The sequence below is a fragment of the Carcharodon carcharias genome, chromosome 20 (assembly GCF_017639515.1).
Source record: "Carcharodon carcharias isolate sCarCar2 chromosome 20, sCarCar2.pri, whole genome shotgun sequence".
In the NCBI taxonomy this organism is placed as follows: Eukaryota; Metazoa; Chordata; class Chondrichthyes; order Lamniformes; family Lamnidae; genus Carcharodon; species Carcharodon carcharias.
The window spans coordinates 84,934,141-84,950,656 of NC_054486.1; the positions used below are offsets into that span (position 1 = coordinate 84,934,141).

The 16,516-nt window shown below is 41.6% G+C and overlaps 1 protein-coding gene across 2 annotated transcripts in view; it reads left to right on the forward strand.

Annotated features, from left to right (window-relative positions):
• The window catches only part of prkcha (protein kinase C, eta, a), a 217,089-nt gene that overhangs the window by 75,548 nt on the left and 125,025 nt on the right, over positions 1-16,516 (forward strand). For both annotated transcript variants that reach the window (XM_041214867.1, XM_041214866.1), the window contains exon 3: positions 9,340-9,403. In XM_041214867.1, coding sequence (XP_041070801.1) covers positions 9,340-9,403 — 64 coding nt within the window. The remainder of the gene's footprint in view (positions 1-9,339; positions 9,404-16,516) is intronic.

Consider the following 16,516-nt stretch of genomic DNA (forward strand, 5'->3'; position numbering starts at 1 on the left):
TGGCCTGGCCCCAGCAAGATCTCGGACTTAACTGAATATCAGGGTCCATCACTGAACACTCCCTCCTTGGCCTACCTGCACCACCAGCAGTGACCACTGCTCCTGCTTGGTGCTGGTGGTATGCAAAGCTACTGGCCTCCGATTGGCCAGAAGCTCTATGAGCTGCGATGCCTACCTGGAGCTGGACAGAAAGGGCCATCACCCGCACAATTAAAGCAGGGCAAATCAAAAGCAGACTTGTCCCCGAAATTTATGCTGGGGTGCCGGGAACCTGCCCTCCGCATAATATCCAGCCCTTGGGGTTTAAAGTATTGACAACTTCTGCCCCCCACCCCCCGGCTGTCACCCACCCCCACCCCCAGCTCTGAGCCCCATGAAGTACAAAAGTCTCAGACAGTTTAATGTGTATATTGAAGTGACTAAGTGATCTGTTTATGCAGAGGCAACCTGCTGCCTTGGTGGGTGAAGAATGTCATGTTGCTGATTTAGCCACTCATTTGCCTTTTAGTATCTCATGATGTTGGGAGCCAGACTTTGGGGAGCAGTGAATTTCACTCACTCTTATAAATGGTTTATTAAATAAAATGATTAACTCCTGAATGTGTCAGAGGGGTGCAAATGGAATCAGCATGCATTTTACACTGTCACGTGTAGTACTGATTGTTTTATGTGTTTTTGCGATGCATTTCATTTTAATTCTACACAATTGTCTGATGCCGTGAATTATTTGCTAGCCAGACCATGTAATGTAGTAGCAGGCTACTTGGCTTTAAAGATGATTACAATGTATTGATTACATAGACCAGCTTGAGAAACATTGTAGTGTGATCTGTTTGAGCTCTTGCTCGAGATGCAGCCTTTATAAAAAAATACATTGCATCTGAAATAAAGGTATCATAAATCTTGATATTATGAGCATTGATTCTTAATGAAAATATTATACTGTATTTTTCTGCCTGAAAGTTGCAACCTTTCCCCTTGTATGGTCAATCTAATTTTTGCATTGTTCCATTTAGTTCTCAGATATTAGCATTTAATTTTGAGATGTCCAGTTCAACTGGTTCGGTGTTTCAACAAGTTTTCAGATGCGAGAAGGGGGAATCACAGTTTATAATTATGAGACTATCGCATTGAAAAAGAAAATTTGATAGTCATATGGTAGTTAGTGACCTTTTTAAAGTTGCAGATCACTAACGTGCCCGTTTTATCATCATAATATTCTGCAGTTAAATTTGTGAAGGAGATTGAAATTACAAAAGACATTAGTTGCTTGCTTGCCATATTTTCACTAAATAAACACAATCATTAAGAATGCTACCAAACATGTTAACACAATCTTTTGTTTGTAACATAGATCCATAAGTAAAACTTGTGGATTTTTATCTAGTTGGAACCATAGAGATGATATATATGGCTAAATGACTGCATTGCAGATCAATTAATCCTCCTCAGGTCAGGTCATACCGACCTGAACATGCCAGAATTCATCACATATTTGCATAGATTAGCTATTATTTCCATATAGACTCATAAAATAAATTCCATTGTTCAGATCCAATATTGCTGGATTCTTTTGGTACCAGCATGAGGAATGTTTCAAAACTATCATTAAATAATGCCAATATTCTGGTAGTGTTTCTGGTTTTTTTAGATATCTGGTGGGCTGGGTGTTAATGTTGCAATGCTGTCACAATGAAATGCATGCTCTAGCTGTAGGTGAGAGCAGCTGTTACTAACTAGGGAAAGGTGAGGGCATTATTCTCAAGTATATATAAGAACTGGTTTGCACCTGGGTGGAAGGGAAAGGAAGTTTGTGCCTGTGTTCTTTAGGTTTTGCGAATAAACTTATGTTAAAAGACTGGCTCCAGATTCCTCCTTTACCCAGTGAATGAGCAGTGCACTATAACACTGGGATGGGTTTTCTGTACCCAAATCATATGCTTGCTCTTTAGAAATGGGTTCATGATATTCTTACATGACGTATTGAGGGAGGTTTTCATTCAGGTAGATTGTTTGAAAGATGACAACATTTGTACACAGACTGTACAAAAGTGATGGAATCATAGAGCACAGGAGACCAGTTGGCTCATTGCATCATTGCTGGCTCTTTGTTTAATTGTAGATCTAATTTTAATACAGAAAATATACTTGTGTTGTATTACAAAGAGTTCCAGGATTTTTTCTAACATTGGAAGGGGGCCTCAGAAGCAAAATGATTGAGAATCCCTGATTCAGAACATCATGGCTGGCTAGCTCACAATGCTGCTTCATAGACTACAGCACCATTACTGAAGCCTACTAATTCATGTCAGCACACCATTTTAATCTACATTCATCACAGACCTTTAAATCTATTCTTTAAGACTGGGTTGTGTCTGTCCCTCCTGCAAACTTGGTGAACTGAAGTACTCCTTTTACTGGCATGTTTATCCAATGAATTTTAATATCGCTCATTGAATAGTGGCATTGTTCATGAGTGAGACTCCAGCTTTAAAAGCATTTCAAAGGTACAAAATTTCTTGTTTCGATTGCTGCTTTAAAAAATAAAGTATGCATAGACCACAGAAAAAGCCACACCATAAATAAAGGATGTTGAACAGAAATGAAGAAAGAAACCACAACAGTGAATTTGATAAGGCTGTATGCAATGGGCAGACAGCAACTCATTTGAGACTAGCACTTAATAAAAGCACACAGTGTGCTCCAACTCCATCTGATGATCAGCCATTTCTCCTGACAGTTTAGTCGATAGAAGCCCTCAGTGACTTTTTTACATATGACACCTAACCCCGGGCATGTGAATAATGGGCCAAAGTTTCTCGGTTGTAATGAAAGCCAGGGCAAGAAAAATATCACGGATTTAATGAAAAAGCTTAAGGACTTTACTGAGCCCTATTCAAAAGAAATACTTGCTGCAGACCTATTTTGAAATAGTGAATTACCTCTTATAATTTCTAGTGAAGTGAAAGTTGTCCTGAAATCATACTCCAATGATGTAAGCCTGTGGATCTTTATTTCCACTTCTCAGTTGAAGGTCATGTGCTTCGTATTCAGTTGCTGAACCAACATTTGTGCTTTATTTCTTCCACAGAAAACTGGATAATGTCATAAGATTGAAACTAAAATAGGAATAATTCCAGTGCCATTTTATACTTTATCATTTACACCAAATTGCTTGTAAAATTATAACCAAAGGACAAGCTGCAGTGCATTGTATAGCAAACCCAATAAATTGCTAAGGAAAGTACTGAAAAATTACTTCATCCTTTATTAATAATGAAATAACTGGCAATGATCCAATACTGAAAAGTGCAAGTGCATAACCTAGCTGTATCATTGCTGGACTTGAGCCAACATCAGAGAGACCACAGGCACAATGTAAAGGTATGTCTGTATAGTTAGTCAGTTTACTAAAGATACAGGAATGAGTACTTTTCTTGTCCTTGGGTCATTGTCTCCTTGTTCAATAAAATTACTAGATGAAAGGGGATCCACAAAACAGTTTCTGATTGTAATCTGGCTACAACTTGGCAAGTCCATTTAACAAATGTGCTTCCATTTCTTCAGTTCATAAGGAACATTGGCACACAGGAACAGGAGTAGGCCATGTAGCCCTCAAGCCATTCAATCATTCAGTGTAATCATGGCTGATCTGCGACCTAACTCCACATACTCGCCTTTGTCCCATATCCCTACATACCATTGGTTAACAAAAATCTATCAATCTCTGATTTAAAATTAACAACTGATCTAATGTTAATTACTGTTTGCGAAAGAGTTCCAAAGTTCCACCAATCTTTGGCACTCAAAAGTAGGCTAGCATGTGGTGGCGAAGATTCATGTGTGATAGCAGCTGCTTTCTGCTCCCTGCCTGTCTGTCTCAGCTGGGATTTTACCAGTGGCTGGGGAGGCTTAGGGCAGCCCGCCCACCCTTAAGCCAATTGAGGACTTTAAGTGGTATTTTACTAGTGGAAGGAGGTATTAATACCATGTAGCAAGTTTTTGCAGGCTAAGGAGGTGGGTCCCACCTGTCCATGCACCCTGTGCCCAACAGAGGCCCATCCCCAAAGTAGTTCCCCACCCCTCATGTGTGGTCCCTCCTGCCCTGCCCTGCCGAACCCAGTTCCTCACTCTGTTCACAGGGCATTGCAGCTTGGCCCCAGTGAAATCCCAGACTTACCTGCGTGCCTGGGAACATGGTTGTTCTTCAGTGGGGATTGCCTGTAGTCCCAGCAGTGGCCATTATGTTCAGTGGCAATGTTGGGACTAGCAAACTGCTAGCCATTTGATTGTTCTGCAGCTCTTAGGCCGAGGACTTTGTCCCAGATAGGGGTGCAAGTTTCGCCCTGAGCAAGTTAGTAGCCCATCAGCCGTTTAAAATGGCTGCAGAGTGGCCCTGCTAAGCGGATGTGGGCTTGCCCTTGACTTTTGAACCCAGGGACAGAAACACCGTCTCCGTGTAAATTTCCAGCCTTTTTGTGCAGAAGCATTTCCTAATTTCACTTCTGAAAGGTCTGCCTCCAATTCTTAAACCATGTCCTGTCTTGGGCTCACCCAGCTAGCCAAAATATCTTCTCTCTATCCAGCCTATCTATTCACATTAATATCAAATCATCCCTTAACCACCATCTAAACTCCAGGGAATGCATCCTTGGGTTATGTAATCTCTTCTTGGAATTTATCCCTTAGGGTCCAGGTATCATTCTGATAAACCATCCTGCACTTGCACCAAAGCCTTTCTGAGGATATATTACTAACAGTAACACAAGAGCCCAAACAGAGCCTCAGCAATATCACTGAATCCGAATATTTGTACAGTTGGGATCCAGTGACAGCAGAGATTGATTTGATTAGCCACTTTAGGTACAATAAATTTTACAACACCTGTCATCCTCTTTACCTGAAATAAGCACAGATTTCATCAGAACTCCATCAGGCTGACCTGAATGAATTGAGACTTCCTTGAACTCATCATGCCAAGTTGCAATAAATGGGGCATTTTGTTTTTATTGAGCTAGTTTATATGATACCAATTTTCAGAGATGTAATGAGCAAAAACAACTTGCAGTGACAGATTCATTGCAGCTAAATATATTTCTCCAGGGATGTGCGCTTATTCAGTGAGAAGTTGAACTGAGTGTCATTAATCCTAAATAGGCAACACAGTGATGTAATTGTACATCTGTTTGCTGAGTCAACTTGGCTATATCAGACTCCACCTATATCACAATGCTGCATAGAAGACCTGTAGTTTCAGTACGTCATTCTGGCAGGTTTACATTATTCTTTTCAATTAGTTTCCTTCTTTCTCTCTCGCTCTCGTTCCTCTCTGTTGAAACACACACACACACACACACACACACACACACACGTAATGAGTTTCATTGCACTAACAGAGCTATGATCCATATTGTGGTTAACATAGAAACATAGGATTAGGAGCAAGGGTAGGTCATTCTGCCCTTTGAGCCTGCTCCACCATTCAGTAAGATCATGGTTGATCTGGTTGTGGTCTCAACTCCACTTTGCTGTGTGCCCCCATAACCTTCAACTCCCTTGTCTATCAAAAAATTATCTAACTCAGCATTGAATAAATCCTCCACTGCTTTCTGGGGTGGAGAATTCTTCTATAATATTAATTATAATGTATTCTTCAATATAGGATAACCTTCTACCTGTTCAGCTGAGTAGCATCAATCATAAGAACAGTCCGTCTCATTTACTTATGATAAAAAAAACATTTGAAGAATGAATCAATTCACTCAAACAAGTTTGGCAAAAAAATAATTGATAGTTTCCCCAAATTCTAGGCTTCTAACAGTAACTTAACCTGCTCTAGCCTTATATTTATGCTTTCTGGCATTACCTAAACCTCTAATTACGTGATTTGCCTGAGCAGTACTCCTGACCATTGATTTTTTAAATATATATATTAGTTTTATTAAATAAATGCTTCTCATTTTAATGGAACAGAAAAATGAAGGGGCTAAAAGGCAAACATAGCTTTTAAACTGAAATCACTTTGCTGTTGCTTAATAGTTACCCTGCAAGGATCCAGGACATTTCAGTCCAGATATTTTAGCTTTTAGAAAGAAAACATACAGCATAGAAGCTTCAAAATATTTGCAGATAGACCAAACTGAATTTGTTGGACTTTGGACATTTTTTGCAGAGTTTTTTTATAATTAATGCTTGCATGAAGTCAATAAATTGAGCTTGATTCTTGTGGGAATTTTAAGTTACACAAAGAAGGATAGATATTCGTCCTGGCGGTGAGAAAAATGGGTGGTATCGGATTGGCTGCCCATTATACTCTGCACCGTTACTCAGTTCCATTGCAGTCAAAGTAGTTGAGTAGCTGGTACTCCAATTAACGGGTGATCCATCTGATATTGCCTGTTTTTCACCACTGCCCAAGATGAAATTCTACCCTCAGATGGTCAGATTACTCTTATGGTTTGTGTGGAGTGATATATGCAGACTATCATTACATAGGATATACAGCACAGAAACAGGCCATTCACCATGCTGGTGTTTATGCTGCATTCAAGTCTCCTCTCATCTTTCCTCATCTAAATCTATCATTGTAACCCTGGACTCCCGTCTCCCATCATATGCTTGCCTAGTTTCCACTTTAATGCTATCTGCTTCAACCACCACCTGTGGTAGTGAGCTCCACATTCTTACCACTCTTTGGGTAATGAAGTTTGGGTAAAGAATCATGGACCTTCAGTGGCAATAAGGGACGTAAAGCACAATACACTAAGCATGGGAAAACTGAGACTCGGGTAGGAAAACTGCTGAACTCTTGATACTCTTTTGAGTAAACATGTTTCCATCTGTTTCAGATGAAGTTACATTGTTTCATAGTTTGCCATTGTGAGATTTGAACTCCTGATCTTGGGGTTACAAACCCAGTACCATAACCACTTGGCTATTTAGGCCAAGCCCAGAAAACTGCTGAAGAAGCATTGGACTACATTCCACAACAGGTGACCATCCTTAAGGGCAATAGAGAAATGAGAAATGCCTTAGCAGAATTGTCCACAGGTGCATTGCATTGAACAAATATGAGATGGACGGCAACCTTAGAGGAGGATGGTCGTGGGCAACATTGTGGCACGGCAGAGCAAACGAACACCAAAGAGGCAGCTATAAGAATAGGAAAATGGTGGCAGTGCAAGAATTTTTGGCCCATCACAAAAACCTTGACAAAAGAGAAACCCAGAAGAATTTCATTAACAATTTTTTTCTGGACTTTAAGCAAGAGAACTCCAGTGGAAATTTGACCTCAATTTCTCCTGGTTGGGGTGTTGTGGAGGTTGGCTTTTGGTGATTAGGGACAGACCGTTTAAAATTGTCAATAAGTGGATGAGGAAAACAACTAGAAATGTCTTTACTCATAGGGCTGTTGCAGCACAATGCTTTTCTAGCATGTGGTTGAGAAACAAACCATTGCATTTTGTTACAATGTCCGTAGAGACAAATAACTTTTAAGGAGCAATTCGAACTTCCAGGGCAGAATTTTGCCGTCGGCGAGCAGGGGCAGGGCCCGCCCGCCGACGCAAATAATGACGCGGGATCATGTCGGGCAGAACCCCTGACATCACCACGCCCCATTTAAATTTTCAGGAAGGCGGGGGCGCAGCAAAATCAGCTGTACACCCGCCAACCTGTCAATGGCCAATTGAGGCCGTTGACAGGATCATTTAAACAATTAAAGGACCTGCCCATCCAACCAGCGGCGGGAAGAGGTTGAAATTCATGCAGGGTTTCAAAAGTTTTAATAAAGTTATTACGTAAATTATGAACATGTGCCATCTCATGTGACATTTTTAATATTTTTCAACGTGGAAGCGATCTCCCTGAGGCAGCACTTAGCCTTAGGGAGGTGTGCGCTCCTTCGTGTGCATGCGCAAAAGAGCGCACTCTCGCTTTTGAGAAATCCTCCTCACCTGCGCGTAGCGCCTCCTGCCGGACGTCAGCCCACCCACGTAAAATGGCAGCGGGGCCACTTCTCCGGCGGGGATTGGCTCCCCGCCCACCGGAGATTGGGTCAGGCCCGCCCGCCAAACAGGCAGAAAACTCTGCCCCCAGTTAACAACTGAAAGAATGAAAAGTCAAGATTAAGTGTTTTAAAACTTATACTGTATCAAATGACTAAAAACACTATTGACTAAACAATTTTTTTACGTGCCGGTAATTTATACTTTAAACCATAGAAATAAATGGTTCCTTTTTATTTACCACACATTGCACGTTCCATGAAATTACAGTTCTTATCACAAATAGTTTACAAGTGCTTCCGGCTTCCAAATTATTTTTACTTACCCAGCCAGGTAACCTCTAATCCTAGAACTATCTCTCACTGCGAGGGTTACATGTAGACTTCTTCCTACAGTTTCAAGCTAAGCAAGTCTTCCAGCATCCTTTAACTCTTCATGAACTCAGTCTTCAATCTGAACGTGAGCTGAGTGGATAATACAGTCAGCATTTTCTCTGCTTAAGGTGCAAGCCGGACTGATTCTGTCTTTCGCTGTCTAATTCTCAGTTAACTGCAGACCATATAAGACAAAACTACAAATGCTGTCTGCGATATTCTTGGGTTTAAAAGGAAATCTTTAACCTGATCTCAAAATGGTTTCCTCCATACTCTTCCCAATGCAGTGGGAAACACAGTAGTTTTGTATCTAAGTAGAAATATTGATTAGCTATCCTTGATTTCAACTTCCCTTCACATGTGCTATAAAGTATCCCTTTGCTTCTCAACTGGTTACAACTTAATATTTATAACACGTTCCTGGGGTTTTGAGAGATTCAGGGTCTACTCATTGTGGACCTAGATACTATGATCATTGACCCCAAACATAAATACCTTGCACCTCGCTCTCAATAAAACAATCTGAGTTTCCCTCAGAGGTCTCTAATAATTAAACCATCCAGGCTTACTGTCATGCAGATTCCAGCACAGGTAATCTACCCTACATTTAGAGCTACAGACCCAAAATATAGATATCGTTTAAACCAAAACATACTGAGCTAAAACATCATACTCTTACAAACCTCACAAATGTAACAATATAGAGAAAATGGATAAATATTTAAAGTAGAGATACAGCAAAAGGGAAGAGAATGGGACACTGGGATTAGCTCTGGATTGCTCTGAATAGCCTCTTTCTGTGTTCTAAATATCTATGGTACCACCAGTCTGTGGGTTTGTCATCAGAGTTGATCCTGGGTAGGCTTCATTATGTTTGCTCATGTACGAGAGTGTATGATATCATTTGCATTATTTTGCTTTTTAATCTGTCCTCATGATTGCATGTGTTTCTTTGCTAGGTTGATTTGGAGCCTGAGGGTAAGCTTTACATCCTGATAGACATGAAGGAAGTGACTTCTGAAGGTAAGACCCAGCCTGTTGCTGAACTGGCACTGACTTTTGAGTCCAGAGCTATTTTTGTCAATTAACAACCCCTTCCTCACTGTTTAGGCTTTCTTTTTGTGCTATAAAAAACAGCCATGGACTGCTATAGGCCCTGTTTTGAAACAAAATAGGAGGTAGTGCACAACAAAAATAAAAATAGCTGGAAAAACTCAGCAGGTCTGGCATCATCTACGGAGAGGAATACAGTTAACATTTCGAGTCCGTATGACTCTTCACTAGAACTGTTCTGGTTCACCAGTTCTGTTGAAGAGTCAAAAAGACTTGAAACATTAACTGTATTCCTCTCCGCAGATGCTGTCAGACCTGCTGAGTTTTTCCAGGTATTTTTGTTTTTGTTTCGAATTTCCAGCATCCAGAGTTTTTTGCTTTTAGGTAGTGTACAATATTTGCTACAGCTTTTGAGTTGATAGTTATTTAATTTACTGTCATTGAAAGAAAATGTATTTTAATTTAATTGATAATTTGAATGTGGCAGCAGCAATTAGAAATATTATAATCCCAAATTTGTTAGTTCAGTAACCTGCAGCAATGACATTCCAATTTTAAAAAAAGCCAAAATTCAATTGTTGAATTTTCAGTCAGGATTAATTCAATGAAGTCTTAAAGTCATCAAGTGTTGCAAAGTTCTTTTAAGAACCCTGTGGAATAGGCAAATTATATTTTTGGAAAAATAGAGTCAGTATTGATTGAAGAATATAAAATATATTTTAAGCAACAAGTCTGTGTGTGCACACCAGTACTGTATTGAATTTGACATCTTCAATCTTCCAAGCACAATGTTCATTGAAGTATGTTGTTCCTATTGATATTATCTACAAAATATTGAAGAAAATATAAAATAAGAGCAATCAACAGCAATATATCTTTATATAGTGTTTTAATATAAAATGTTCTAAAGCACTTCACAGGAAGGTGAAATGTGGGACACCAACCAAGATTGTGTTGGTATAGTTAAGTATAGAAGTAATTATACATTATACAAGACTGTGATTAAGCAATAGTCAATATTCTGTGTGCCTTTTTGAGCACCCCATTACAGAAAATACATTTAAACCATGGAGAGTGCACCACATAAACTTATCAGGGCTCCCCAGGGATGACAAACTTTAGTTATGATGCCGAGACCACTTTGACTGGAACTGGAAAGCTGGAGATTAAATAGTTTTGTTCGGAGTAATGGGGAAAGACTATTTCATTTGGTGGTACTTGGGGAAGAGTTAGTGATGAGGAATTATCAACTTCAAATTGTGGAAGAGAGTGAAGAAGGAGTTTGGAATAAATTTTGCAGAGAGTTTTTGGAGCATGGAATATTTTACCATAGCGAGTAATTAAAGAAGAGACCGTTGGATCACTGAAATGAAAAATGGGTAACTGTTTGAAACAAAGGAGGAAACAAGGGTATGAACAGAGACCAAGATGGTGGGATTGCTCTAATAAAGATCAAGTATAGGCTTGCTGGGCCAATGGCCTCTTTTTTATTATGCAAAGCTTCTATGATTCTAAAACAGTGGTTTGAAGAAAGTGGTCCTAGATCTGAATTTAAAGATAATGCGCACTATTGAAAATTGCCCTTCTTCTGTTGAAAGGCAGGAAATAGAGACTAAGCCATGACCTGAAAAAGATATTCACTAGCAATGTTTACTGGAAAATTCGCAAGTAGAGATGTTCATTATGGATGGAATTGACCTTTGTTATTTCTACCCCATATTTAAATAGAATTTTTAAATAATGATGATTTCCTAATACTCCTAGTTAATAAAATCTTTAAGAATCCCTAGGGGCACTAAGGCTATCGACCCCATTTTAGGAGCATTACATGCCCATTGACACTAGACAAAGGCAGTCAAATTGCACCCTACTGATAACGATTAAAGTCACGCAACTGCCACCCAGATTAAAACTAGTGATAATCGCACTTCTGTGGACTGAACTAGTTTCTTTTTGATACATATGACTGAGCTATTCACAGCCATAATCAGCTGTGCCAATGTTGAAGATCATTATGCTTTACTTACCTTCAGGAGAGGCTTGTGTAAAACGTCATTGTGACTATTGGTTTCATATCATTTTTGTCCCGCTTATGGACTAGAGCTCCCATCACAGAAGAGCAGAGTAGCCACTTCTTTTAGCTCTCAAAACATTTGCTGAATTTTTTAAGGAATTTTGCAGTCCTCAGGCTCCTGAAAAGCGGGTTATTGAGGAAAATGAAAGCTTTAGGGTCATTTTGATATTAGCTGTCAGTTGTATTATTAGAGTAATGCCCAGAATGATTTTTTTTATCACTTGGTTGTTCCGCCCTTTTATCTTTTTGAAGTGTCCCTGCCTTCTGGTAAGGCACAGCAGCAATCATCAGTAAGCATGCTGAGGCAAGCTGGCTTATACTTGATTCCGCAAATGTCACCATCTTGGACACTAACGGAAGCCCCAATTCTGGAATAAAAGCAAAATGCTGCAGATGCTGGAGATCTGAAATAAAAACAGAAAACACTGGAAATACTCTGCAACCTGGCAGCATCTGTGGAGAGAAACAGAGTTACCATTTGAGTCAAAAAACTAAGACTCGAAACGCTAATCACGGCCGGATATAATAGACGTGCAGCTGGCAATTGCGACTTTGAGGTGTGTCCGGGCAGCGCCCACTTACTTTTCATCTGCGTTCGTGGCTGCTCTGACTCCATGCCAAGGCTGCTCAGGCAAGACCAGCAGGAAGGGAAGGGGTCGGGGTTATTCGTAAGGCATACGCTGGACTGGGAGGAGGTTGGGTGAGACAAGACAGAGGCAAGGGAAGGGCTGGAAGGCACACGCTTGACTGGGAGTGCAGTGAGACTAGACAATGGCAGGAGAAGGGGCTAACAGAAACATGAGTGGGAGGGGTTAAAGGAGCACAGGAGGGAAGAGGTGGACAGTGACACATGACTGTGGAGGGGAAAGGAAGTGTGCATTGTGGCATGCCAGATTTGGTTGGTTTGATGGCAGTAATGATATTTTAATGGAATGTTTTATTAACTGCATTAGGATATATGGATACAGGCTGACGTTAAGATCTACCCTTTCTTTGAATATGCCCATAATTACTACAGTCTCACCTCATTAGGCAGCACCGCCTGCCATACTGCATCACATTACAGTTTGTGCTAAGGTTTTGAAGCAGGATTTATGTGGATTTGGCTGGCTTAGGTGATAACCTGTTGCGCCAGAGAAGGGGGTGTCAGTGGCCATTTTGGGGCTGTGACTCTGAATGTTTAAAAATCTATTAAAAATATGCCCATGTGGACGCTCGGCAGTTTTTTATTGACTAACCTCTGATGCAAATTACATTGTCATAAAATGTTTACATACCTGAATTATTCATGTCCATTCCAAGCATAACGCAAATTACTTTGACTGGAGGGTAAATATTTTTTTGCAGTTTATCTGGTTGTGCAGAGTAATCACGTTACATGCACGTGTTACATTGCCAATGACATATTTGAGATTTAAAACGTGCCAGAATTGGAAAAATGGCCCACTGTTTTGACTGTGTAGATTCTGTGTCTCAATCCAGCAAGAAACCAGAGCAGAATTACATCCACTATGAATTCAACACCCATAAAATGCTTGTGTTTATTTAACCTCTTACAAGTTTCTCAGAAGCATTTCAAAGTGCTTTCACAACAATTACCTACCTATATGTAGCATCTTTAACATAGTAAAATGTCCCAACATTTCACAAGGACATTATCAAATCATGTCTGACAGCATGTCACACAGGGAAATATTGGGACAGGCGACCAAAAGCTTGGTCAAAGAAGTTGGGTTTAAGGAGCATCTTAAAGGAAGAGAGACAGAGGTAGCAATGCGGAAAGGCTTAGGGATGGAAATCTAAAGCCTAGGATCCAGGCAGCTGAAGGCTCGCCCCACCAAGGGTGCAGCAATTAAAACTGGAAAAGCACAATAGGCCTGAATCGGAAGAGCCCAGAGATCTAGGACGGTTGTAAAGCTGGAAGAGGTTAGAGTGATATGGAATGGGAGGCCGTCGAGGGATTTGAAAACAAAGATGAGAATTATACGATTGAGGTGTTGCTGGGCCAAGAGCTGCTGTGTGGTTGTGTAGAGAGATGCAGCTGCCATTTTTCACTTAGCAACGATGACGAAGTGAACACCGAGGGCCGGATTTTCCTGTCCCCGGTCCGGAAGGAACGGAGGCAGGGCGACAAAAAAATGGCGCCGGCGGCCCGCGTGCTTGTCTGCAGCCTCCACTCCCAGCTCCGATAATTTTCCCAAGAACGCAGGGAGAGCAGGGGTGCCGGGCAGGAGAATGAAGTTGCCCACCTCTTTAATTGGGTGGATGGTTAATTGGGCCTGCAGCCTTCTGACCTCCCGAGATTTCCACAAGGGCAGGCGACTGTTAGGAGCTCTGTGAAGCTGAGCAGCTGCAACCAGGAGGCAGCAGGGGCTGCAGCGCTGAAACAGTTTTATTTGATACAAAAAATGAAAGTTTGGACATGGAACTACCGAGCAATAATAAAGTTTTACTCACCAACTTTCCCACCGCTATGCGAGGATCCAGTTCTCCATATGGCTCGGCCACTTGGAGGGTGAAGATCCTTTTATTTCTTTAAGAACGCATGCAGTTGGCACCCTGAATAAAATCGGGTCAGAGCTTGGCCTGCTTCCCTGGTGTCCTGCCTCCATTTCCGTCCCCACTACTTACCTCTGATTGGGTGGCAGACCTGCATCGAGGGTCAGTAAGACCTTGGACCCCATGAAAATCGTGCTTCGCGGCACGCTAGAGACGGAGGGGAGTCACAGCCCGGAATCAAACCCACCTCCTGATTCCTGCCTCCAACAGGAAAATCCAGCCCCAAGTTTTTCTGTTCTTGGTCAAAGAAACAATGGGCAGTATTTAATGTTCTCCCTGAGGAGAGTTTGGACCAGGCAGGAGCGTTTAATTGGGTGGGAGGGCCCTTAGCGGGGACAGGGGAGTCAAGGGTTATGGGGAGGTAAGCAGGAAAGTGGAGTAAAGGCCACAATCAGATCAGCCATGATCTTATTGAATGGTGGAGCAAGCTCGAGGGGCAAATGTTCTATTCCCGCTCTTATTTCTTCTATCCTTATGTAATCTCTTGTCTCACTTCAGCACTTGACTAGGCACTACCCACCCGCCATATTGTGCTGCACTACATAATGTGCTGAAGTAGCAGAATGGGTTTTGAGCCTGCAACCTTCAGGCTCAGATCACCCAATAACCCAGGCTAACGTTACTGAGTCCAATCTATAAACCAGTAAACCATTTTTCTCTCCTAATTTTATCCCCTTGTCTTTTTCTGGAATTAATGACTTCTGTTCAGAGCTGATTCAACAAGCAATGGGACTTCTTTGGTACTGTTCCTAAGTGGCCATTGGCTGTGAGCCTGGACAGTAACTGCCGGTGAGCTATTTGATTGAGCGGCAAGGCCCTTCACCATTTAGCTCGATCATTTCCTTGCCTGACTTCCACAGGTCTTTTCCTCAAATGTCACTGGGCAGTGGTCAGGACTGAGGATCCCGATTGACTTGTTTTAATTCTGCTCCCTAACCCAGTGTGCCGAGAGGCGTGTTCAGGCATTGAACTGGTCTGCCAACCTTGCTGAGAGCAGGGACTGAAAGCTGGCACATTCTGATCTGTAGAGCCTTTGTACCTTTCACATTTGAGCTGTTGGAAGAGCCTGCGAATGTTTCTAAAGAGAAGATTGTATGACTGTGACACTGTAGTTAGCAAATTAGAATTTTTAAATTCTCTAATCCGAATCGGACAGTTAACCAAACAGGATCATGCTTAGGGTGTGATTGACTAAACTTTGCATGAACATCACCCATCCGATTTCTAGCAAGGTAGTTTCTTGCGCTGTGTAATGTATTAGATATGCACTGGGTGTGGAGAGAATGGTTTGAAATATGTTACTGGCTTTGCACTCGATATTTTGTAAAAATGCCTAAGCTTCAGCTTCCTGTCAAAAACCACTTTAAGAAAATAAATAGCATATTTGCTGCACTCATTGACCACATGCTGCTCAGAAAGGACTGGCTGCAAAGCACATGACCACTGTAAACATCCACTCACTGTTGCACAAACTGCACCCCTGACACTCTAGCTTCAGTGCACTGACACACTACTGCTGCAACATCGGACTAGGGCCCATCCAAAATGCTAATTGTAATGCATCCATTTCCAAATAACAGCTTTATTAAAATTTGTTGTTGTAAAATATTAAGGACTATGTCCCGGATGCCCTTCTGATAACATGATATGCTTAAAACTCAACATTAGTTTTAAGCAGCCTGTCATCTCCTGTAAAATAGCAAAGAAAGAAATTCCATGAGAATCTGCACAAAGTCATTTCCTTGTCTATAACTTTTATAAAACCCACTGCTGGGGAAGATTCCTTCTGCTCACTATTTGGCACGAATATAAACCAGAGCAAAGAAGGATTGCAATTTCACATAATGTCAGAATTGACTCAGTGGATAGCACTCTCTCCTCTGAGGCAGAAGGTTGAGAGTCACGGCTCACTTCAGACACTCGAACACATAATCTTGGCTGACACTCTATTGCAGTGCTGAGGGAGTGCTGTACTGTCAGAGGTGCCAACTCTTGGATGAGATGTTAAAACGAGGCCTTCTCTACCTTCTCAGGTGGATATAGAAGATCCCATGGCACCATTTTCCCAGGGGAGAATTTTTAGGTCAGCAGGGGCTGGGCCCACTTGCCGAAGGGTAACACGACCCGGGGGGATGTCGGGCGTGCGTCCCTCCGTCACCCTGCGCCATTTAGATTTTCAGGTCGTTGGGCATGCAGCCGAGTTGGCTGTGGGCCCGCCGACCTGTCAACAGCCACTTAAGGACATTTATAAAGTAATTAAAATGCTTAATGGACCCGCCCGTCCAACCTTAAGTTGGCCGGGCAGGCGAAGAGCCCTGAAGGCCTTCAGAAGAAACATGAAACCTCGTCCATGGGCGGGGTGAAGTTTCATGAGGGGATTTATAATGTTCCAGAAATGTTTAAGCAAAAGTAATGGGCATGTCCCAACTCAGACAGTGTCACATGAGGGG